The following is a 23279-nucleotide window of genomic DNA, read 5'->3' as shown; positions in this document are numbered from 1 at the left end:
CCACAAAGATAGAGGGTGGGGCGTCACATCTCTCCCTGAGTAACGAGTATGCCATCGAAAACCGGTGTTTCAGCCCTGGTAGATCCACTAACAAATGATCATCGACGAGTTATAGATCCATACCAAAGCTTCCCAGTGGGGCCAGCTATAGTGGCGGTTTCCAGATGTGGTTCGGCGGCGGTACATTCGCGGCCCGTAGGCTTTGATAGATCTCCGAAATTTACGCTCCCATAACGCTCGGAAGCCACACTTCCCGGCGAAATATACCTCGGGAAGAGCTGTGATTGGTCAACCGCCATCTAGATGTAATCTATTCTACTACGGGCTGATGAAACATTCATCGCTTTCTCAATGAACGATGAGACTTATCACACAGAGAATACAAAAACTGATGTGTAAAAAATAGCCAAGAAACATGACTGTATTCGAATCCACCCATTTTCTAGGAAGCTTTATGTATTCTGACCTTTATTCTATCCTATTCTACCGAGAAAGTTTGTCTGTCACATTAATCAAAATGAATGAGAATGGTGTTTTCTTCTATTGCTTCCTAAAAGCGACTCTCACCTAAGCAACTCGTGAACAGCAAGTTTCGTCATCATCTAGTGACCACCTAAAGTGTATGCATTGCACATTTTGCTTTAGGATAATAGAATTTAAATTGCTGAGTACAGAGCCGTAATAATACAATATCCGAAAAGGGATAATTAAAATATTTCAAAAAGGGGCATACCAGACCCATACCTTAATAGTAAGCTGAATAGTCCAGTCTGTTTAGTATTAGCCGCACAAAATCCGATCCATGGGCACCGGTGCGACTCGCCACGATCTCATCGCCTCCCTTATATGTTTGAGAACTTATCCCTAGTCCACTCTCGGATACTTGCATGCTCAAACCCTTTCTGCGATCGCAAGTATCAGCTCAACTTTTGGTGGGGCCTAACAAATAAGGCTAGTTCTCACTTCGGTAAAGAACTTCAACTTTTTGTTCATACAAACACATAATCTGTATGCACTGCTCATATAATTATGCCACGCCAGACCACGAAACCAGCAGTGTCGAGAGATTCGCCCTATTCCACGGACGGCGCTCGTTCGAGGGTACAGAAGGCTTGTGATCGCTGTAGAAGAAAGAAGACGAAGGTATGTAACGGTGTAACGTACGAAAGGACTTGATCTAACCGCATTCAGTGTGATGGAAGCACTCCTTGTCAGAAATGCCGAGCTGAAAATGCTACTTGCATGTTTGGTGATCGGAAGAGACAGCGAGAAAAGGTGTATCCTAAGGGGTAAAGCAACCTATCTTATCAAGCATGAATAGAACAAATTACTCATTGACTTTCCAGATACACGACATTCTTAGAAGAGCAGCAAGGCTGGCTGATTCATGGCCTCAGAGAGTTATATCGGCACGTGCAGGCCGGGGATGGCTGGCCTGGAGAACCATTAAGCTGTGAAGCCGATGGCCAGCCTCTGGTACACGATATCCTGTCTCGGCTGGGATCCTTGGACCAACCTCATGTTGAAAGCACAGCAATTACGGAGAGTGCACAAACCTCCAGGCACCAACAAAAGCTACAAGATCAAAATGCCCGACAAATGCAGCAGCCAAATCCTTGCAGTGGCTCTCACAGCGTCACCTCAGTTTCGGCTCCGTCAATTGCTCCCAGCAATGTCCCATCACCAACGGTTGACCAAAACCAAATTTTTGAAGCTGAAAACACCCCATCTTCGCTATCGACACAGGATGTTCCCCATGCCAATAGTCTCAACAATCCATCCCAGTTGCATACTAATATCAATCTGGATGAATATACGCCAGACATTGCGAGTCACGCCGGATTGTTATATAATGATGTCCAGACGAGCAGCCCGATACTCGAGTATCCCACTGAAAGTGATCCCGTGGACATGAATTTTGATATGTTCACGAGCATAGGTAATGGCATTGATGACTGGGAAATATTCTTCGATCCATCTAGCAAGGGTCAGTTATCGACTGAGGGTTATTTGACGCCATTTTACGACTCCCAGCCCTTGCCATTTGAGTATGCTGCTTAATGAACCCCCCGCCCCATGCTGAATGCAGTTTCATGCCCCTTCTCCATTCTTAATTTTACTATGTATCTATGTTCTCCTATTTCTTTTGTACAATATATTATTATCAGTCCGTTATGTCATAAGCTAGATAGCTCTAGAGACCTCGCCAGAATTGGAGTCCCCTATATTGTCACTAAATCCTGACTACACTAGGGAGATTGATGACTAACGAACTTTGAGCTTGGAAACCCTCCCTAATTGGATTGATCGCCTATAGAGGCTACATTGCGAAAGACCCGCCGTAAGCAGGGAATTGCGTCACCGTTTCAAGGGGCGTATAAGGTATTAAGCACGACCCTTGGCACTCTTGAAAAACTTTGCAAGGAGGAACCGCTAATGGTATATTATTGCTAAAAGAATTGATCGAACGGGGGTATTTTGTTGCTGTAGATCCACTCACCCGTCAAGATTGGCTCAGGGCCCACCAGACTTGTGGATTGTGCGCGTAAAATTTGCTTATGTTCAATTTTGCCTTCATTAACATGATTCAAGCGGACTAATGGATTTGCAAGCCCCGGAAATGTAACTGACAAGGTTTTCCACCCCGTTCGGAGCCACCCTTCTAGAACACCGGATCCCGGAAAGAATGTGATCCGGGATCCGCAATTTACTCTTCCTCCTTTAGTTGATAGGAATTTAAAATTCCGCTGAGATGTATGAAGTGCTAATGAGAAAAACAAGATATGGATAAAAATCATATTTCCGTTCTTCCGAGTCTAGAGATGGCTAAAATAAACTTGACAGGTCTATCGCTGAAGTACTGTACAGTATCCTTCTTCGGGATTTAAATTATGACGATCCCAGAAATTTGACCACCGCTGTATCATATTGTTAGTGATCGAATGTATGAAACTGGCGTTCGAAAAATTACCTTGCCGGAAGTCTTCAGGCTTCTCGGAGATAAGCCAATGTCCCGCCTCGACGTCCGCAATCTGGGCTTTGGGGAAGAATTTCTTGATTGCAGGAATGGTTGCATCAGTGACATACTTGGACTTAGTACCCCGAACGAAGAGGGTAGGTCCATCATACTGGACCCCATCCGACTCGCTGAAGGGGAAATCGGCCATGTTGTCAAGAGAGTTCCCAATCACTGAGAGAGGCACACGGAACTTCAGAGTCTTATGCTCGTCATCAGAGCGGACAAGATTTGTCAAAAGAAATTGGCGGATTGGAAGGGACTACTTTGAAGTTAGTCACGATCGGGAAGTATACATCAGTAAATTCCATACCTCTTCGTAATCCTCGAGGATTTTGTTCGCGTCTGATTGCTTTTTTACTTTCTCCCGCTCTACGTGCTGCATTCCTCGCACATACTTTGGGAAATCACTCTTCAGTGTTGCGTTCAGCGGGGCATTATCGACCGGGATTAAGGCGGAAACGCTCTCCGGGGACTGAAGAGCCACTGTCATTGCGGCTTTAGCACCCCTGTAAATTATTAGTACGGATTAGATCACAGATTGAGTCAAAGCTCTATATGAGCCACGCGTAAGGGACTTACATTGAATGGCCAATCAGGACGCATTTCTTGAGCTTCTGCTGCTCTATGAACTCCTGCACATCCTCGGCCATAGCACTATAGTTGTGCTCCGGGGCATGGAAAGAATCACCATGATTACGAAGATCCTGCAGGCGTATGTAAGTATAGATAACATTTGTGGTATCTCCCTCTTCTCTTAGTGGCAATTAGAAGATTATGCGACAAGCGTACCAATGTGAAGATCTGGCATTTCAAGTCCTTCGCCAGAGCTCTGCAATTTGTGTCAGATCCCATAATTATTACCGGCCGCGATGTCACATACTTGCTAATACTTCGGTTGTTCTGCTTAGAACCGAAAAGTCCATGCAGGAACAAAATGGGGTCGCGAATGGCTTCCTCCTTTTCCGGTCCGTAGACCTGGTAAGACAGCTCCGCTCGGTACACACGAGCTGTGGAGAATGCCCGAGCGCCAATAAAGCTTCGCGCAGCTGCCCGCGTGAATAGCATGATGGAACGCTGATATTTGAGTGTCGATCGGAGAAGCCAACATTTGACGTGAAGCGATCGGGAAACCAGGTCGGCTGACTCAGCAAATCGTTCGCGCGTTGGGACTCGAGGTCACGGCGACAAAAAGCTTGACAACGTCAAAATTTAGTGAGAATTCAAGTGTATAATTGAGGAAGACACATTGCCCTCTGCATTTTTTGACCTAATGAGCCTGCTTCATGGCCTGGATAACCCACTAATTGTCTGCATGGTCGGCCAGTTGATCCAGCCCTGCCACCGGGAGTAACGCGCTGAGTTCCAGATCTGGCCTTTTTACTACTCTTTACATAGCCTCGGGCTCACTGAGATAGCCTGAATATCATAGGCGACTTGTCTTTGGGTCAAATATCTGTCTCGTGCTCTGGTGCTGAATGGTGCTTATTCTAAGTCCCCGGACCGCGCAGTGGGGCTAAGCGCGCTCACCAAATCCAAATAACCGCCGTGTGCTAGTAGATAAGGAAAAATGAAGGAAGCCTTCCAGAAAGCAAAAGCAAATCTATAGAAGACATTGAGTTTGATCATCCTGTTCAGCAGTTTTGATATGTCATTGCGGTTGCTGTTCTCTTCCAAGGTCAGTAACACCTCGATTTACCAATCTAAGTTGGCCTCAGTGACACAGAGATAGATGCTCACGAAAACATGGACGTCCGATTGGCTGATAGGTATGGCCAGCTCACTCAATTATGTTGGTGAGTCTCTTAGAAGGTTGTTCTATTTCCGACTACATGTACTATATTTATGTAGCACTTTCTCCTTACAAATTGCGTCACTTCATTTCTTACATACCGCCCAAGGGCTGGAGAGACTTCACATTTGAGTTGCTGAGAAGTCAGGCGTGGAGAAAAAATCCAAAGCTCAATTTTAGTAATTTGATATGTTATACTATGTATGTTTGAATAATGTTTTGTAGACCTATGGACTGGGGATGGTCAACGCGTTGATTAAGGCGGGACCGCGGGGGAGGACCGCGATAAGCAAGCTCCACGTTATAAAACCCGAGCTGCCCCTCTTGCCACTCAACTCCAACAACTCTCTTTACCCTGTTCTTCCCCTGCCGCGATATATTCACCTATTCAAAATGACCAATCAAGTCCGCACAATCAACCCTGCCACCCACGAGGTCGTTTTCGACCACCCGGGCACCTCCTTCGCCGAAGCAGCCAAGATCGCCACCGCCTCGAAGCAAGCCTTTGAATCATACCGCACCACTACCCTCAATGAGAGAAAGAAGATTGTCGCTCGTGCGCTAGAGATTATTTCCTCCAAGATCGATGTTCTGGCCAAGGAAGTCACCACACAAATGGGCCGACCCATTCGGTACTGCGCCGGCGAAATCAAGACTGCCATCCTTCGCTCGGAACACATGATCGATATTGCGGAACAAAGCCTGGCTGATCTCCCGGGCAAGCCAGAGGCGAACTTCAAGCGCATGGTCAAGCATGTACCTGTGGGCCCAGTTCTTATTGCTGGTGCTTGGAACGTAAGAACTTCCGGTTTACAACAAGGAGGTTTTCTAGACCGCTGATTTGTCCCTAGTACCCATACCTCACTACTGTCAACGCTTTGGTGCCTGCCCTTCTGGCCGGCAACTCGGTTATCCTGCGCCCATCGCCCCAGGTGCCTCTGTTCGGCAACCGTCTTCTTGAGATCTTCACCGAGGCCGGTTTGCCGCAAAACGTTCTCCAGGTCATTCATATTGGTAGCTTGGATGTCCTCGACCAGGTCGCTCAGCTTCCTGAGATTCAGTCCGTCTCTTTCACCGGATCTACTGCTGGTGGTTTGAGACTTCGCGAAGCCACTGCACGCCAGATTAAGCCTGTCCACCTGGAGCTTGGTGGAAACGACCCCGCATACGTGCGCCCGGATGCAGATGTGAAGGATGTGGCAGAGAACCTTGTTGATGGTGCTGTCTTCAACTCGGGACAGAGTTGCTGCTCGGTCGAGCGTGTCTATGTTCACGAGAAGATCTATGATGCCTTTGTGCTTGCCGTGCAGGAAGAGCTTAAGTCGTGCGTTCTTGTCCTTCCCCCACCTTTTTTTTTTTGAGATTCTAATAATTCTTAGATACAAACTCGGTGATCCCCAAGATACTACCACAACCACTGGTCCTGTCATTTCCGCTGTGGCCAAGGAGAAGATCCAGTCTCACGTTGACGATGCCTTGTCTAAGGGGGCCGTCAACGCGACTCCAGAGAACGCTACCTTCTCTCTGGCCAAGACTGCCGACAAGGGCAACTGGCTGGCTCCTGTTGTCCTCACCAATGTGAACCACTCTATGGTTACCATGAAGGAGGAGACATTTGGACCTGTGATGCCAATCATGAAGGTTTCAAGTGACGACGAGGCCGTCCAATTGATGAATGACAGCGATTACGGATTGACTGCCAGCGTGTGGACGAAGGATATTGCTGCTGGTGAGGAGCTGATTGATCGCATTGAAGCTGGCACAGTGTTCGTTAACCGCTGTGACTACCCGGCTCCGGTAAGTTTTTGTTCATTCGCCCTTTCCTGTAGCATCAACTAACCGTCTTGACAGGATCTCGCGTGGACCGGTTGGAAGATGTCCGGACTTGGCTGCACTCTTGGACCTCGGGCATATGATGGATTCACTAAACTCAAGAGCTACCACATCAAGGGTGTTTCCGCTTAGAACATAGATTTTCCCCCATTTTCATGACCCGCGACTTCGACTATGATACCGGATATATATTTCCACAATTGAATGACATTTTATAGACTTATTTGTTTCAAGTGTCGCAGAGCCATCAAATTAGAGCATACTAGCCTTCTAGGTACCTGGAAAATTGCATATTTCCAGGGTGCAAACACCAGAAATTAGAGTAGAGTTGATTGCTTCTTGCACCTGCGCATTGGCATGAAATATCCTTATCTTCAGGCTTATCGCTTATCTCTTATCTGGTTACTTGCGGCGGTCCGGGACCGCGCTCTTCAGTCCCACCAACCACAACCTTGTGTCCTTTTCCTTTTCTTTAGAATCATTAAAACGACATCCACGGATGGAGGATAACTGAAGGCCCAGATAAATATATGTTCCATGCTTTGATGAGGCTTTATGAATGCATCCTTGCTGAAAATCTCTGGCCTGTTATGTATCATCCACACCCCTCAAGCATTGTCCGTTTCCTCAAAGCTGCCAAAATGCCATCATTAAGCCGATTTGGCCTCGCGGTACATAAGCGCAAAGGAATTGAAATCCCCTTTTGGGCCACCCCATTTCTCTAAGTCAACTGTCACTCGGTCAACTTCTTTGAATCCATGCTTGAGATAGAGCCCGAGCCCCTCTGGCGTTGCCTCAGTATAGGCAGGTAGGCAGAGTTCGTCTGCTCTATGAACACCATACGCCACCAACAGACCTCCAAGTCCCTGTCGCTGATATTCAGGAAGAACAAACAGTTCTTTGAGTTCTACGAAGCTCAGATGATCAGCCATGAGGCCTGCCTAACAAAGCAGCCATGATGCGCGACTTACGGAAGAATTTCTTCTCCCCAAGCAGATTTGCTCGTTTCATATAACGTACGCCTCCAGTAGCATCCATCAGCGCACCATTCATAGTTGGCGGACGATATCGGTTGGCATATCCCTCTTCCCATTGGGCCTTTGTCTGGCCCTTGCTGTGCGCCCACCAAGTAAATGCCACAGGCTTGTTGGTCGCTTGTTCCGTTATGAGTAGGTAGGTATTCTTGGATTCCTCCAGCATCGGAATCATGCGGCGGATCTCGTCATCCTGTCCATCTGATGCTCTTGTTGGTGCCTCAACCTTGGTCTGCAGGTGGGGAGGCCAGAGCAGGGATCCGATTGAGCTTTCGTTCTTCCTATTCCTGTCATTATTTGCAGCACTTTCGATATCCCAGATCGTGCGAGCTCCTTCCTCTGTCGCAGGCACATGGCTCACTATGAACCCTGGTTTTTCAGGTAATGTCATGGTGCAAGAAGAATATGATTCACGAAATGTCTGATCGGAGGATAAGGGGCAGTTGACGGCTAGGTCTGGGAGAACGGAAACTTCCTAAGATATAGGGCCGATGGTATGTAGAAGAAAAGAATCACAATACTAAGGCGGAACTGGCTAGAAAGAAACAGGAGTAAGTGATAACACGTATCTAGAAACTAAGTACAAGGTCAAGCCAGCCACTGAGAAGTGCAGCCGATGAGAGATTCGAAAGTGAGCAACGGGAGTCAAGAACTAGGCAGCCAAATAACAATAAAGATGGCGTTGGATATCTCGATTTAAGATATAGAGTGCCTAGCATAAAAAGCTTAGTAGCCAATCAGTATTCTCTCCGGATGTCGGACTCCGGACAGGCACCCGGTTGCGATATGCTATAAGGAGAATGCGTTAGGGTAAAACGATAACTTTAAAGCTTGTAGCTTACCATAGCATGTGTGACTATATCTGCAAGAGTTGTATATTTATTATAACGACTATAGACTAGATCGACGTTTCAAGGTGATGTGTAGTAAATCCATTCAATCACACTTTTCGGGAAGGGCTGCCGCGACCCGCACAAAGCGGAAGTGGGGCATATCCATTTCTCATCCATGGTTCCCATGACATGGACGTGACTTTCCACCTATTTAGGGACGTCCCCCGGAGTATCGTATTCTTTCCAGAAAAACAAATGAAGAACGGCTCCAGAGCCGAATTAACGTGGCTTTAGTCGGGGTTTCTGCGCGGTGAACAAAGACTGGAGCCCCTAACTGTACGCGTAAGACCTGACGCGCTAGCCATGGCCATGCCCCATCAGCTACTGTTATTTTTTTTTCGAGTCCGATGAAATAGATCCTCGCGATCACTACAGAAAACGGTACATTGTTGTAAAGCTGTAGTACAAGGTAGAAACTTTCTTCATATTGTCACCAAATTGGTAGTGATCTACAGGGAACTGACCTATTACCATGGTTCGGCTTGGCCGCCATGGCCCCTTGTGGAGAACATAACTTTACGAGATTTGAGGGTCCAGGAGATTTTCTTGGCCGCATGCTGGGAGTCCACGTTTCCCTTGGCATGGGGCGCTCCATATGCCTCCCGAGGCTGTGGGATTTTTCAAGGCTTGTCGTCCCCCCTCTCGCCTCGCCATGCTCCTCCTCAAGAGACGGCTTCCCATACTGAGGTTAGAGAGCGGCACAGGCTCTCATGTTCTGCGTGTGTTTCTCTTCTTTCTTGCATTCTACCTGCTCCTTACATTTTACGTGCGCGGACAGTCGTACCGCGATCCCGGATCGGTATTCTTCAACCCGTGGACTGCATATGATACTTCCTACACCGATGTAAGGCTTGAAGAAGCGGATCTCTATATCGAGTCTGTGACCAATGCGTCTATATTGCCAAAGGCGGGACCAGAGCCTGGCCTTTGCGTCGGCATTGCGTCGATCGCACGACATGGAGTCCGGTATTTCAAGAGCACTGTTGGAACAGTTCTCGAAGGGCTGAGCGAGGCGGAACGTGCTGATATCCACCTCATTCTATTCATCGCGCATACCGATCCGACTGAACACCCTGCATATTCGGAACCTTGGCTTCATCAAGTCGCAGATCAGGTTCTGCTGTATGACCCTGAAACTGTCGATATCGAGCATATTCATTCTTTGGAGACAGATGCGGCAAAGGTCTCGGGGCGCGAAAAGGCCCTGTTTGACTACACTTACCTACTGCAAGCATGCGAGGCAGCCAACACCCCTTATGCTGTTATGTTGGAAGATGATGTTGTTGCATTGGATGGATGGCATCATCGTACTCGCAATGCTTTGGACTCCGTAGAAAAGCAGACTGCGGAAATTGGCGCGTCAAAATGTGAGATTGGCATATTTGAATAGTCATTCATTTGACTCAAGATCAATTCATGTGGATTTGAAGCTAACAATCTCCTCTTCACCAGGGCTTTATCTCCGTCTTTTCTATACCGAAGAATTCCTTGGCTGGAATTCCGAAGATTGGCTCATATATCTTATTTACTCCGCCCTCGCTGTCTCCTTAGTTGCCTGCATCTGTCTCGGTATTCGACAGTACAAACCACGCACCCAATCCCACCTCTCCAACCCAACAATCCTTCTCCTCTCCGCAATCTGTACCCCGCTACTCATCGGCCTTTTCTTCGCCGCTGGCCGCGTCACAACTCTCCCTCTCCCAGAAGGCGTCCACCAAATGCCCCGCTTCGGTTGCTGTTCGCAAGCCTTTGTCTTCCCACACTCGCGCATTCCCGATCTTGTGGATTTATACCGATCAAGGCATATTGGATATGTCGATATGATCACCGAGGAATTCGCCAATGAACACGACGAGCTCAGATGGGCAGTTACCCCGATCATCATGCAACATGTTGGTCGAAGAAGCTCTAAGGGGGCGAGCGGAGATCCGAACGTACCTCTGAGACATAAATATAAAAGCGAGTTGTCGGATGTGGAGAAACTTTGGAATTTTGGCTTCGAGACCAATAATGCGGACTCGTTGCGTGCGGAGCATGAATATGTGAAGGAGCATGAATGATTGATGGTCTAGCATCATATACCCTGCATATATTGCATATATGTGAATATTAGCTACGTGAAATGTAGTGCACCCGTACATAATCAACAACAGGGACACAGATACATAATATGGCCCAATTACAAGGCGCCATGAATCAAAATTTGAAGATTGTGAACTGTGTACATTTAACGACACGATCTAAATAATGAATATTGAGAGCACGCAAAAAAAAAAAAAACAATCATCGTAGACAACTGCAAATGCTCCCTAGAAACTGCGCCATAAGCCCAAAACCCAACTGACCAATTTTGAAAACGTAGAGCGTGGTTTCCATTTTTCGTGTAGCACTTTGAACCAGGGACAGGTATCAGCAAGTCGCTGAAGTTCTACCTTCCTGTCATATGGTCGCTTCCACAATTCTTCAAACAATTTGGGTAGATTGGGACCAGCAAATATACTGAAAAGACCCATTTCGAAGTCCAGAACAGTCTCGGCTGATGCCATCATTTCCCGGCGTATTCTACGTGTGTGCAAGGCAGATTCAGGATATTGAGAATGACGGTTCATGAAGATCTTGGCGAAATCCTTATAGTCATCAACGTATCCACAGTAGCTATTTGATCGTTGGAATTCGGGCATTTGACAAAACGAAGGTAGGTCGACAACCAGGCCTGAGAATTCATTGATGCCGATGATGTTGAAGTCATCATCGATCAATTAGGCAGTTAGCATAGTATTCAGAATAGACGTGGGGATCTATTATCTTACTAGAGTCTCACCAAGCTCGAAATCCCACATCAGATAGAAAGGTCCATTGGCGTATTCTTCATTGATGATCTTTTCTTGGAACTCTGTGAAAAGCTCATACTCTCCCACAACCTCATACTTGAAGTCTGAGTCCATTTCAGAATCTTCATAACAGGGGTCTACGAGTGAAAAGGCCCTGCCAAGTTTGGCTGCGGCGCCATAGTAATCGGTGGTGGAAGAATATGGGCCTCTCAAATGAGGCTCAAAACCATGGTAGATAGACGTCTTCTCTTTAAAACGCGCATACGCGGGGTGGAGGACCGGTCCAACATAGAATTCACCATCCGGGCCTTCTTGAAGAGATCCTATCTTGTCGAATGGCAAACATGCTATTCAGGTTAATGACTTTCGTTTATCGAAGTCAATCGTTTAAGGAAATCAGAACTCACTCAGTTGGAGCATGATATCTGTCCACTGTCCATGTATCTTTCGAGCTTGAGCAAACTCTTTCGTACTGTGCCGGTTGGTATAATGTTCCAGATCATCATAATCTTCATAGTCCAAAGATGGCAATATGCGGCCCTCTAGTCGCTGCGTGAGGACATATGTTGCGTTGACCTTATTTGGTTCATCCGACCGGGCGAAAGATCCATATACCTCGGGTACAGGAAGAGTAGTCTTCTTCTTCAAGAATTTCAAAGTAGCGGCGTACGAGGCACTCATCTCTTCCGATAGGTAACACTGATATGCCAATGGAAAGCGCGCTATCCAGACAATTCCGTCCGAGAACTTGATTTCGTATTTGACGTACTCACCTATAGTAGATAAGTTAGCATGTTATTAACGCATATTGAAGGTGGACGCTATACAATCTAAGTGTCGCAGACCCAGCTGACATAACATCCCATCTCGAGAGCTTGAGGCTACGGCACAGAGCTCATGAAAGTTGATACTGTCTGCGAACTCTTCAAATTCAGGTGTGGCGTAGTCGACTGTTGGAGAATCCCAAGAGCTTGAATGGGAGGAGGACACGCTATGCGGGCTCATGTTGGGGTCTTGGAAACCTTTCGATAAAATAGAATAGTGTGATGGGACGTTAAACCAAGCATATAGGGGCTTAAGTACTGGGCTTGATCTTGCATGTAACAAAGACTCGAATTTCCAGTAGATGGATTATGGAGATTAATTCAACACAAAGGAAAACCCAAAAGCTGCGAAGTAGTACATCAAAGATATGCTTTTATGAAGATGACCATACAAAGCGAGTGACCAATGACTTTGAGTTCTAGTGCGGACGGCAAATTCTCGGCGAATGAGAGGCACCCCGCACGCGGTGAGACCCACCGCACGTCTTTGACTTCACATTTCTCTTTGGCATGTACTTCTATTCTCGTATTTCACGTCCAGCTGTCAATCAAAGCTGACCTATCACCCTGCCGTAGTCACCTTTTGACCAACAAGTTTTCATTGTGCGAGAAAATAGCTTGCTAAAATTGCTCTAGAATGAGCACGCCTAATGACAATTACGCCATTCATAAAGTTTCTCTCAAACGTACACGGCAGGCGTGTGGACCATGCCGGTAAGTTTGTTTGAAGCTGATTAGGATATTGAGTCTAATTGATTTCTAGTCGCAAAAAGGCTCGTTGCCCCGGTGAGAAGCCTGCATGCTCAACATGTCAGCGATTGGGACAGCGTTGCTCCTACGGGACACAGATGGCTACTCGCAGTCAAAATCAAAGATCCGCCAATCATGGTGATGGGTATAGCTCTGAAGGCTCAGATCAACCCAAGGCTTCCGGTGCACGTCTTCAAAGCATAGAGCAACGGCTTGAAGAGATATCATCTCTCATTAAGTGTGTTACGGGCACTGAGTTGTTTCAGCAATATGTGACTGACTCTTCATTGCTAGAGAGCGACTACCCGAGAGGAGCTCCCAGGTTGAAGGGTTGGATGGGAACCTGCCGACCCATGAATACAATGCTCAGGGTGATTTAGCCCCGACCCCAGAACAGGTCCACCGGGACTTTGCGTCGAAGTAAGCATTTTCTAATCCACACCAACCTTAGCATTACTTCATTCAACTGACACAATAAAGCTCTCCATTATCAATACCTCTCATTGAGTCTGAGGTGCAGGTGTATCTGAACGACTTTCATGATCAGCCCTATTGCGTATTCGACAGGCAGTGGCTTCTGGAAAACAAAATTGCCCTCCCACAAGAAGTCTTATTTCCATTGGTAGCTCTAACGCGACGTCTTTCGGCCAACTCGCCAGGTCTACTTGATGGGTCAGCGGGAAATCTATGCGCGGAGCGAGCGTGGCAGATGCTGTCGATAAAGTACCGAGATGGCAAGACGGATCTTTCCTTCCTGCAAGGCACATTCCTCGTTGCTCAACTTGACTTTGCTGATGGCAATGCTCACAGAGGGTGTCTATCTGTCGGTATTGGTGTGCGGATTATCCAGTCACATGGGCTCAATCAGGGTAGGAAACTTTCCTCACTAGGAGATTCTGAAGCAGAGGCCTGGCGACGTATCACTTGGGCATTCTTCATTCTCGATCGCACCTACAACGCGTCCCGAAATTACTCCATCTGTCTCTCGGACAATCACTTCACGCTTTCTTTCCCTCTGTCATCAACCGATAACAATGCCCCTCGTGCATCTCTACATGACAAATCTTCGAATCATGAACAGAAGGGCGATCAGGATATCTTAGCTTCTCTTTTGCGACTCTACTCACTATGGGGTAAAGTGACAGAATGGGTCTTCGAGCCTCAGGTGCCAAGCACCCTACCACCCTGGCAAAGCGGATCAGCACTCTCAATTCTTGAGTCAGAATGGATGCAATTCGAGACACAGTTCGCAGATATTCATCGATATTTGAATGTCGACTTCAAACGACGCGCGCGTGAACAACCCGATTCTCATCCATATTTATCGACCTGGCTATGTGTCCAATTCCTCTTCCACTCAATACAGTGTCTACTACACCATCCTTTCGTGACCATGGTCAAGCTCCGTCATATGAAAGGCAACTTATCGGCCGCATTTCTCCAGAAATCGTTCGAAACCTCGTTGCTTCATTCACGGTGGATAGCACGGTTTATCAATGAAATGAGTGAAGTCGGTTTGCGTCTTTGTGATCCATTCTTCGGATATCTCGCTGCTATTGCAGCTACCATTCAACTTGAGCATACGGGTAACAAGAACCCAAAAATCGCTCTCTTGGTTAATAATGAATATCGGGTTCTGGTTGGATTTATCACTGAACTGTCTTCTCAGTGGGGGAATATGAAGGTCTTGGTAAGTCTTGCAACTTGTATAGAACGAATTGCTCTAATACGCTTATCTATGGACAGGCTGGCCGATTGAATGAATTGTCCTCGCGACGTCAAAATTATGGCTCGTTGTTCTATAATCAGGATGGGTTTTCAGGCGCACTGTCTAGCATGGCAACGCCGTCTAATCTTCCGAGGATGTCGGCTCAGGATGAGGCTCTCATGTGGAGTATCCTTGACCTGACTTCGTTTAACCCTGAAGAGAGCATCAGGAGATCACCGTCTACAGCAGATCTCCGAGCAGAAACTCAAGATTTGAAGGCGCCGAGTCTGCAAGAATCGGTTACTGTTGGAATCAGGCCAGATTTAGTTGAGGCAGCTACGCCAGAGTGGCCCTTTGAACAACGAGGTACCGGATTTGGATCCGGCGTGCCTGATATACCAGACTGGATGATTTTTGGGGACTTCATGTCAGAGCATCTTTGATTGAAAACTCTCTTTATCTCCAAAACCCAGCACCTATGGTGGGTCATGGTGATTATTGCACTTTGGCGCCTGTTATCGCCTTGGAATATCGAGATACTCAATCACATGATGCGCTAGGAAAGTCTAGATCTTCTAAAACAAACCATGCAAACTAAGCAAACCATATGTTGACTGTCTATCTACTGCTTACTTCGAGTCGGAGGCATTTCTCTTCTTCTTCTCTTCTTCTCTTCTTCATTTAAAACTTCTCTTCTCCTTCTGTTGCTTTGCTGCACTTTATAGCACTTTGTCAGCATCAGATATCACCAGTGGCAAGATGAAACCCATTCTGTCTGCCCATGAGATTGGTGAAGGACTTCCCGTTTTGATCATTCATGGTTGGGAAATGAATGGAAGAGTCGAAGAGCTAGACTTTGAGCCAATTTTCAGTAAAACACTGGGATTTCGCCGGATTTACGTTGACCTTCCCGGCATGGGCGCAACACCTGCGAATGATGTCGAAGATCTAAACGATATGTACCTTCGCCTGATGCAATTCATTGATTATCGATTTGGAAAGTCAAGATTCTTACTTGTCGGCTCGTCATGTGGCGGCTACCTTGCACGCGCGATAGCTCAAACATATATAGAGCAAGTCGATGGTCTGTTGTTGCGCGTGCCGCTTATCGAGCCAAAGGACAGCATGCGCGATCTCGATGCTCTCAAACCTTTGGTTGCGGACGAAGAACTCATGTCAACCATGTCAGCCGAAGACAGGACACTTCTTGGGAACGTCCTTATTCAAACGCCTGCTTACGTTGCAAATTTGAAGGCAAAATACGAGGAGGTTTACGGTCCAGCAATGAAAGCAGCGGACAATAAGGTGTTAGATCCTATCCGAGCAGATCCAGGTCGATACCACTTACCTTTCTCGTTGGACGATGAAAGTGCTAAATTCTTTGCACCTACACTTATTGTATGTGGTCGGCAAGATGAGAGCGTGGGCTATCGAGACAGCCTTCGCTTGTTGGAGCTCTATCCTCGATCAACGTATGTTGTACTAGATCGTGGTACGCATGGTCTTCCTATCGATGAAACCAGTGTTTTTGCAGCTCTTGTTCGTGATTGGATAAGCCGGGTTGAGGAATGGCGAGGTCGTACAGGAAAATAAGAGCTATCATTGGTACCTATCAATAATCTCTGTCTACAACTCTGGTGCAGATCACGGGTCAGCCGCATGCGTGGCATAGTCAATAAGAGGTGACCGCTGTCTGAAATATTACCTCTAATTCTATGAGTATTCTTTTGGTTTAAATTGGTCTAAGCATTCAAGGGTATAGATAATAAAACTACCTTAGTAACAACTGAAATACCATCAACTCCGAAACAATGCTCTACACCCTCGCTTTGACATGCACCTTAACATCTTTCGCAGGCAGGAAAGCACCCCAGGCCGTCTTGTGAGGGGGTACAACGAGGTCTTTTCCATCTGGCGAGGAAATAACCCACATAGACACGATCGATGCCGTGAATGCCAGGATAGCCCGTTCGGTGAAAGCGTTATTCTTCGTCGTATACAGACCATCTGCAAAAGGCCCGAGGATCTCCGGATTGGCCACCTTGTTACCAGATGTACGGTCCGTAACGAGATACCGAAGCGGGTCATACTGATCTGGGTTTGAGAATCGCGTTTGATCGTTCTGGTAGACTCCATGAGGCATAAGCACCTTCTCGCCCTTTCGAATCTTGTATGAACGAGGCTCTATGGCTTCTCCTGCCGACTCCGTAAGAGTCAAGTCCGAATCTAACTCCCGGAGCGATATTCCCGCAGAGTGAAGACGAATGGTTTCGTAGTGGCAAGCTTTCAGTAGGTGGCATGTCTGTAGCATTTTTTCAATGTCGAGATCAAGCTTTGGGGGCTCATCGAATGGGAATCCAGTCTCTCGCCGATTGGGGCGTGAGGAGTCTACAGCCGGGGCCATTTCCTTTCGGATTTCCTTCAGCAGCTCTTCGTCGGCAAAGATGTGGATCAGATTCCAGAATGTCATTTTGACGATGTATTCCATCAGATCCCAGTGAAGCGACATGTTCCCCGCCGCACTGGCTTTTGGCGACAAGCCCAGTTTTTTGGAGTTTCGCATTTGCTGCTTGAACAGTTCCGACACATCATCAAGATCGCGGAGCTCGATGCCTGGGTCAATGCCATCATCCCAGGCACTAAATGCACGGTAAAAGACCGACATGATATGCGTGAGACGATATCTTGCAGCGTGTCCTGCAGAAATACCAGGTGTAGGTGTCCATCGTTTAAATCCCGCAAACATCGACACGAAATTGGCATCTAATGACCAAAAAAGCTGGAGAACACTGGGGAATGATTCCATGAAGGCCTCGCCTAGCAATAACGTAGTGATGTTGTGGCCCACAAACTCTCTCACTAGTGCGAACAGATTCGCCTCGCAAATTGACTGGTCCTGTTCAAATACCGACGTGGAGCTGTCGCGCTCCCAGGGAGCTTGATCCACGGGGCTTCGAGAGAAGGTCACCAGGTTCGAAGCGTTGCGCTGTAGCAACCGGGTGATTGCCGCTGAGGTATCAGAGATAAATGAGTCTTGGCTGATAATTGACGAGACATGACTGATTTCCTCGTTGCGGTTTGAACGTAAGCTGCGCACCATGGTTCGGTCGCCAAAGACATTTCGCATTGCTTGATCAAGTACTGTCATATCAGATGACTCTCCCGACAAGACTGTTTTGATCATTGCTGGTGACACCACAGTCTTGTGGACCTCCCCTTGCAAATAGACCCCAAACACGGGCTCGGCCATCGAGTCGCTGTATTTAGATTAGCAGCGGTAAATTGTGATGGAGGAGGTGGCGACCTACCGTAATGATTCAAGGAGAGCAACATGATTCCATAGAAAGAATGGCCCATGTCCGAACCGGGGGAACCAGTAGGGAGCTAGTCGTGGTGTTCGCGCCTCTGTCGGGTCAGATCTCCGTTGGCTACGCAGACCAGTGATCACACGAGTCAGGATGCATGAAAAGATCAACACCGCCAGACATTTTGCCCAGGTTAGCTCCGACAAGACCTCTTGCATGGCCTGGATCACACCATGAGACATGCGTCTGTATTCCATATTTCTTTTCCCACGTTGACAGTCCAAGCTTAAATGTACGAACAGAACAGGTGGGAGATCCCTTGCTTATGTCAGCGTAGATGCCTGAATCCACAGTTTGTTTTGTTTTAGTTTCTATGTACTTTACCACGAAGTACTTCAATCTAGTGACACCTGTACTTACCCTGTACTTGCATTCTACCAACACGAGAATCACAGAGACATTGCAAGTAATTGGGTTCTTCCCTGTTTTATGTTTTGCGATAGCCCCGTTATTTCCTTTGTGACCTTCATTTGTCGCTTTCCACTGGATACATCATACCGCTGTTGCCCCACTGTAGTGTTGTTGGGTTTCTTTGATGCGTTGGTTGAAGTAGGGTTTGATTGGACCTGATTGAAGACTTGAATTAATCCCAGTCAAACAAGGCCAGGCTGGGCTTTGTTTGACAGGGAAGATGTAGCCAACCGTAGAATAGTGCGTAATGGCTCAGATGAACGGATCATCATGTAGGACCCATTTCCCATATGAAAGGCTAGGCCGTTTTCCCTACCTATAGACTTTCTTTCTTCCTCTCTCAATGGGGAATATCCTCTCTTCCCCATTTCCATCTATCAATAACCATGTCTGATAACCCCCGTGGTCGGGGACGCGGTCGAGGTGACCAGGGATACGGTCGCGGCGACCGTGGCGGTGGTGGTGGTCGCGGTCGCGGTCGCGGTCGGGGAGATATGGACCTTCCCTTCCGGGAAGGCCGTGGAGGTGCCCGTGGAGACTCTCAGGGATATCGTGGCAGAGGTGATCGAGGAGACTCTCAGGGCTACCGTGGCAGAGGGGGTGATCGAGGAGGACGTGGGGAGTTTCGTGGTGATTTTCGTGGTGATTTTCGTGGTGATTTTCGTGGCCGCGGTCGCGGGGATTTTGGAGGTCGTGGAGACTTCCGCGGTGGTAGAGGAGGCTTTCGAGGTGGCGGAAACCAAGGTCCGCGAATCTTCAAGTAAGTATATCGTAATCAATATCAATGAATAATGATTAGTCAAGTTTTGATGGCGAATATCCTGACACAAATCACAGCGAAGGAAAACCAATACCTGCTCCTGATCCCCAGGTTGAAAAGGTCGAAAATGATACCGCCAAGACTCTGGTGGGACATGAGAAGACAGCGCTGTATCCCAACCGTCCAGGATATGGCACACTAGGCAGGCCTGTTACCCTCTATGCCAACTACATGCCATTCACGGCGGTTGGCAAGCCGGTCTTCCGCTATCATGTCGCTGTCGGCAAGGAGCAGGGCCGGGAGGTGCCAACCAAGAAAGCGCGTCAGATTGTGCGACTCTTGTTGGAAGAGCACTTCGCCAAAGATATTAAGAACATCGCCACCGATTATCGATCCACATTAATCTCATGTATCGACCTTGGGCTGGCGAGTGACAAGAAGTATGATGTGCGGTATAAAGGCGAGAATGAGTTTGACTATCTTGATGAGCCCAAGATCTACAGCGTGACCGTTGGACCGACAGGCACGCTGGACCCGACAGATCTAATCAATTATCTGTCTTCGAGTAATATCGATGGCTCTCTGATGCAGCAAGAGCAATTATTGGCGGCAATGAACATCATTATGGGCCACCAGCCAAAGACCGACCGCTCGGTGGTCACGCTCAGCGGTAACAAGCACTACAGCTTTGATGCTGCCACTGCCGAACGCATGTCTCTGGGTGGTGGTCTCGAGGCATTGCGTGGTTTCTTCATCAGTGTGCGTGCCGCCACCGCCCGCGTTTTGCTTAACGTGCAAGTCAAGTATCTCGCTTGCTACCGGGAAGGCCCTCTGCCCATGGTGCTTGGAGACTATATGCGTACGAATTCGCGCAATCCTTACCGACTTGAATCCTTTTTGAAGCGCATGCGTGTCCGAGCCACTCATATTGTTCGCAAGACGAGCAGCGGCAAGCCTCGCCCTCCTCAAATCAAGAGCATTACCGGGTTGGCATCTCCAACAGATGGTCGGTCCGGCACGAACCCGCCCAAGGTGCTTCGTCACGGTGCTGGTCCTTTTGATGTCCAATTCTTTTTGGAAGCCCCGGGGTCGAAACCGCCAGCTGCACAAGCTGCGCAGCCTGCCGAGGGCAAGGGGAAGAAGGGAAAAAAAGCCCGCCAAGGCAGGCCCACCCCCCGCAGGCCAATACGTCTCTGTCGGCGCATATTTCAAGCGAGAGTACAAGAGAGACTTGGACCCGAACTTGCCGGTCATTAATGTTGGCAACAAGCAATTCCCCATGTATCTTCCTATGGATGTGTGTGAGGTCGAACCTGGTCAGCCCGTTGGAACCAAGCTCTCCCCTAATCAAACATCTGATATGCTCAAGTTTGCTGTGATGGGTCGCAAGCCTGCGCAGAACGCTCAGTCCATTGTGACCAAGGGAGTGGGCATGTTAGGTCTTGGCGAGCCGTTGAGTGCCACTTTGGCTGCCTTTGGTGTCCGCGTTGACAACAACCTCATTACTGTCCAGGGTCGCGTTCTGGTGCCTCCGAAGATTCTCTATGCTAAGCAGAGAGAGGTGCCGACCACGGCAGGCTCCTGGAACATGAGAGCCATTCAATTTTCAAAGGCAGCGTCGTTGAAGAACTGGACGTATATGTATCTCACGACCGATCGCTCCCGTACATACTGGCAAAACGATCATCAGATGATGGAGTCTCTGAAGAAATTCACGTCGGTACTCCGAAACATGGGTATCGATGCCGAGCTACCTAAGGAAGGCCAATGTCTCGTTCTCAATGGCAGAAACGATGCCGAGGTCATCGAGAAGTCCGTTCGTGAACTGCAAGGTCTTTATAAGCCTTCCTTGATCCTGGGTGTTTTCCCTGGCAAGGATACCACCCTTTACAATACGGTCAAGCAGGTCTGCGATGTTCGTTGTGGTGTTCGCAATGTCAATGTGCAAGCTGAAAAGCTCGCTGAGGCACAGGACCAGTACTGTGCCAACGTTGGCCTGAAGATCAACTTGAAGCTCGGCGGAGGAAATCAAACTCTGAAAAACTCCGACCTCGGTCTATTTGGGAATGGTAAAACGATGCTCGTCGGCCTCGATGTCACTCACCCCTCGCCTGGCTCCGTAGGTAGCGCGCCTAGTGTCGCAGCAATCGTGGCATCGGTTGATTCTGCGCTCGCACAGTGGCCCGCCGAGGTTCGCATCCAGGAGAAGCGCCAAGAGATGATTCAGGATCTCGATGCACTTATGCAGTCCCGGCTCAAGCTTTGGGCCAAATTCAATAAGAACAAGTATCCAGAGAACATCGTCGTCTACCGCGACGGTGTCTCTGAAGGCCAGTACGATCTTGTCATCGAAAAGGAACTTCCACTCCTCAAGCGCGCCTGTGAAGCCGTCTACCCGGCCTCTGAAACCAAGCGCGGTCTCCCAGCTATGTCCATCATCATCGTCGGCAAGCGCCACAACACTCGCTTCTACCCGACCACCGATGCTGACGCTGATCGTTCTGCAAACCCAATGCCGGGTACTGTTGTTGACCGTGGTATCTCTGAGTCCAAGCACTGGGACTTCTTCTTGCAGGCCCACTCCGCACTTCAGGGAACTGCCCGCCCGGCCCACTACTTCACTGTCTGGGATGAGATTTTCTCCCCCCAGCATCCGGGTGGCAGTGGGGCCCGAGGCGCAGCTGATGTTCTTCAGGACCTGACGCATAAGATGTGCTACCTCTTCGGTCGCGCGACGAAAGCTGTCAGCGTCTGCCCGCCTGCGTACTATGCGGATTTGGTCTGCACACGTGCGCGATGCTACCTCAGTGACCTGTTCGATCCGAGTATGGCTTCATCACCGGAGGCGAGTGTTGCTGGGACCGAAGGGCGTGGACAGCCTGATTTTGAGAATGTCACTGTTCATCCCAATGTGAAGGATACTATGTTTTACATCTGATTGAAGATGAAATTTGGTTGGTTTGAGTTTGGAATGCCCTATTGGTAATTTGCCAGCAGTTTAGCGATTGGCTTAAGTTTTGGTCATGTGGCAGATTGACTTAATTGGTGGATAATGATGTTTTGAAAATACCTTTACGAAATGAATGCAGTACACCAACAATATATTGGTATTGAGATTTTGGCCCATGCATATTGCGTCACCGTAATGAAGCCTTTTGGTTACTTGGTCTGCTTTTCTATGTCAGTGTCTCTATGTAGATCACGAGAAGACCATGCCTAGATCGAATTCAAAATTTGCATTTATAGCGTACTGTTGATTATGGCTTTCATGGGTTTAAATACAATCTCTACAAATAGCGCTACCACAATATTATAAGAAGTGTAAAGAAATCTATTGCGAATTGTCTAGACCAGCTAGGCAGGTATATCGATCACACAAGTAACATAAGAAAAGACCCAACATCATCCCTTAGTAGTTAGGGATGCAAACACCGGCGTTCCACTCGGTGGCGCCAACGCACTGCCAGCCATCGCAGCAAGGGTCACCACCAGAGGTGCAGGCAACGTCGTAGTCTAGAGAGAATTAGCTAAAAGCTCTTGGAGGCTTAAGCTTCCAGATGAACTCACTGGCGACGCAGGAACGCTTCTCGGCGGTCTGGGAGGCAGAGGCAACGGCGGCCAGGGTAGCAATCAAGACGGTGATGAACTGCATTTTGTTGGTAGAAGGTGATTGATCGGGAGATCGGTGGGTTGTTTGTTAAAATTGGTTTGTTGGTTGGTTGGTTTGATTGATGGATGGATAATGTTCAATTTGACGTGGAAGTCCCCAGCTATTTATCCTCGAATCTATTCATAGGGAAGAGATAAATGACGTCCAGCTTCAATGGTCTCTATGCCTATTCAGGTACACGTTCGATCTGGTATGTTTCATGATCGGAAACTGTTGACCACCGCAGTATTATGCCTTCGCATATTCTAGGCCAGCCTCGGACCCCACTAATATCACCCATGAGAGACCTCACTTCAAGGAGGCATTGGAGGCGTTGCTTCCCCTTTTAGGGTCTAGTCTAGTCCCGTATACTGACTGATATAGTAATCTCACCTTTCTATTGGTTATGACCT

At 48.0% G+C, this 23279-nt stretch overlaps 12 protein-coding genes across 12 annotated transcripts; 7 read left to right on the top strand and 5 right to left on the bottom strand.

The window, feature by feature from the left end:
• Positions 1-1029: 1029 nt before the first annotated feature.
• N7503_000144 (Zn(II)2Cys6 transcription factor domain-containing protein) lies at positions 1030-2061 on the top strand (the record flags this gene model as incomplete). The annotated part of the gene is made up of 3 exons (XM_057059705.1): positions 1030-1143; positions 1192-1289; positions 1347-2061. The coding sequence occupies 3 exons, from the start codon at positions 1030-1032 to the stop codon at positions 2059-2061; spliced, it is 927 nt and encodes a 308-aa protein (XP_056926628.1).
• An 828-nt stretch (positions 2062-2889) lies between these two features.
• On the bottom strand, positions 2890-4084 carry N7503_000143 (uncharacterized protein; the record flags this gene model as incomplete). The annotated part of the gene is made up of 6 exons (XM_057059704.1): positions 2890-2918; positions 2972-3278; positions 3330-3525; positions 3599-3723; positions 3809-3848; positions 3900-4084. The coding sequence occupies 6 exons, from the start codon at positions 4082-4084 to the stop codon at positions 2890-2892; spliced, it is 882 nt and encodes a 293-aa protein (XP_056926627.1).
• Positions 4085-5201: 1117 nt separating this feature from the next.
• N7503_000142 (aldehyde dehydrogenase family protein) lies at positions 5202-6773 on the top strand (the record flags this gene model as incomplete). The annotated part of the gene is made up of 4 exons (XM_057059703.1): positions 5202-5603; positions 5660-6132; positions 6188-6605; positions 6660-6773. 4 exons carry the CDS (start codon positions 5202-5204, stop codon positions 6771-6773), a joined length of 1407 nt encoding a protein of 468 aa, XP_056926626.1.
• A 518-nt stretch (positions 6774-7291) lies between these two features.
• Positions 7292-8066, bottom strand: N7503_000141 (GNAT family N-acetyltransferase; the record flags this gene model as incomplete). Its single annotated transcript, XM_057059702.1, has 2 exons — positions 7292-7548; positions 7613-8066. The coding sequence occupies 2 exons, from the start codon at positions 8064-8066 to the stop codon at positions 7292-7294; spliced, it is 711 nt and encodes a 236-aa protein (XP_056926625.1).
• A 1154-nt stretch (positions 8067-9220) lies between these two features.
• Positions 9221-10628, top strand: N7503_000140 (uncharacterized protein; the record flags this gene model as incomplete). Its single annotated transcript, XM_057059701.1, has 2 exons — positions 9221-9935; positions 10021-10628. The coding sequence occupies 2 exons, from the start codon at positions 9221-9223 to the stop codon at positions 10626-10628; spliced, it is 1323 nt and encodes a 440-aa protein (XP_056926624.1).
• A 741-nt stretch (positions 10629-11369) lies between these two features.
• N7503_000139 (uncharacterized protein) lies at positions 11370-12404 on the bottom strand (the record flags this gene model as incomplete). Its single annotated transcript, XM_057059700.1, has 3 exons — positions 11370-11746; positions 11807-12172; positions 12245-12404. The coding sequence occupies 3 exons, from the start codon at positions 12402-12404 to the stop codon at positions 11370-11372; spliced, it is 903 nt and encodes a 300-aa protein (XP_056926623.1).
• A 456-nt stretch (positions 12405-12860) lies between these two features.
• On the top strand, positions 12861-15124 carry N7503_000138 (Zn(II)2Cys6 transcription factor; the record flags this gene model as incomplete). Its single annotated transcript, XM_057059699.1, has 5 exons — positions 12861-12937; positions 12987-13211; positions 13268-13393; positions 13454-14663; positions 14720-15124. 5 exons carry the CDS (start codon positions 12861-12863, stop codon positions 15122-15124), a joined length of 2043 nt encoding a protein of 680 aa, XP_056926622.1.
• A 316-nt stretch (positions 15125-15440) lies between these two features.
• Positions 15441-16274, top strand: N7503_000137 (alpha/beta fold hydrolase; the record flags this gene model as incomplete). Its single annotated transcript, XM_057059698.1, has 1 exon — positions 15441-16274. One exon carries the CDS (start codon positions 15441-15443, stop codon positions 16272-16274), a length of 834 nt encoding a protein of 277 aa, XP_056926621.1.
• A 223-nt stretch (positions 16275-16497) lies between these two features.
• On the bottom strand, positions 16498-18228 carry N7503_000136 (uncharacterized protein; the record flags this gene model as incomplete). The annotated part of the gene is made up of 2 exons (XM_057059697.1): positions 16498-17938; positions 17990-18228. The coding sequence occupies 2 exons, from the start codon at positions 18226-18228 to the stop codon at positions 16498-16500; spliced, it is 1680 nt and encodes a 559-aa protein (XP_056926620.1).
• A 615-nt stretch (positions 18229-18843) lies between these two features.
• On the top strand, positions 18844-20474 carry N7503_000135 (uncharacterized protein; the record flags this gene model as incomplete). Its single annotated transcript, XM_057059696.1, has 2 exons — positions 18844-19217; positions 19295-20474. 2 exons carry the CDS (start codon positions 18844-18846, stop codon positions 20472-20474), a joined length of 1554 nt encoding a protein of 517 aa, XP_056926619.1.
• Positions 20475-20496: 22 nt separating this feature from the next.
• On the top strand, positions 20497-22155 carry N7503_000134 (argonaute/piwi family protein; the record flags this gene model as incomplete). Its single annotated transcript, XM_057059695.1, has 1 exon — positions 20497-22155. The coding sequence occupies one exon, from the start codon at positions 20497-20499 to the stop codon at positions 22153-22155; it is 1659 nt and encodes a 552-aa protein (XP_056926618.1).
• A 397-nt stretch (positions 22156-22552) lies between these two features.
• Positions 22553-22896, bottom strand: N7503_000133 (uncharacterized protein). The gene is made up of 2 exons (XM_057059694.1): positions 22785-22896; positions 22553-22730 (listed from the first exon to the last, which is right to left on the bottom strand). Exons 1-2 carry the CDS (start codon positions 22867-22869, stop codon positions 22627-22629), a joined length of 189 nt encoding a protein of 62 aa, XP_056926617.1. The 5' UTR covers positions 22870-22896; the 3' UTR covers positions 22553-22626.
• Between the last annotated feature and the right edge of the window lie 383 nt (positions 22897-23279).

Source organism: Penicillium pulvis (assembly GCF_028828015.1).
Source record: "Penicillium pulvis strain IBT 33274 chromosome Unknown contig_10_segment0_segment0, whole genome shotgun sequence".
Classification (NCBI taxonomy): domain Eukaryota; kingdom Fungi; phylum Ascomycota; class Eurotiomycetes; order Eurotiales; family Aspergillaceae; genus Penicillium; species Penicillium pulvis.
The sequence above is the reverse complement of the archived record's forward strand: the minus strand, read 5'-3'. Positions and strand labels throughout refer to the sequence as shown.

Excerpts from the sequence above, each read along its gene's own strand:
- N7503_000133 (XM_057059694.1), bottom strand. The coding sequence starts at position 22,869 with ATGCAGTTCATCACCGTCTTGATTGCTACCCTGGCCGCCGTTGCCTCT. Across the intron at positions 22,731-22,784 it reads GAAGCGTTCCTGCGTCGCCA|ACTACGACGTTGCCTGCACC; the intron begins GTGAGTTCATCT and ends AATTCTCTCTAG.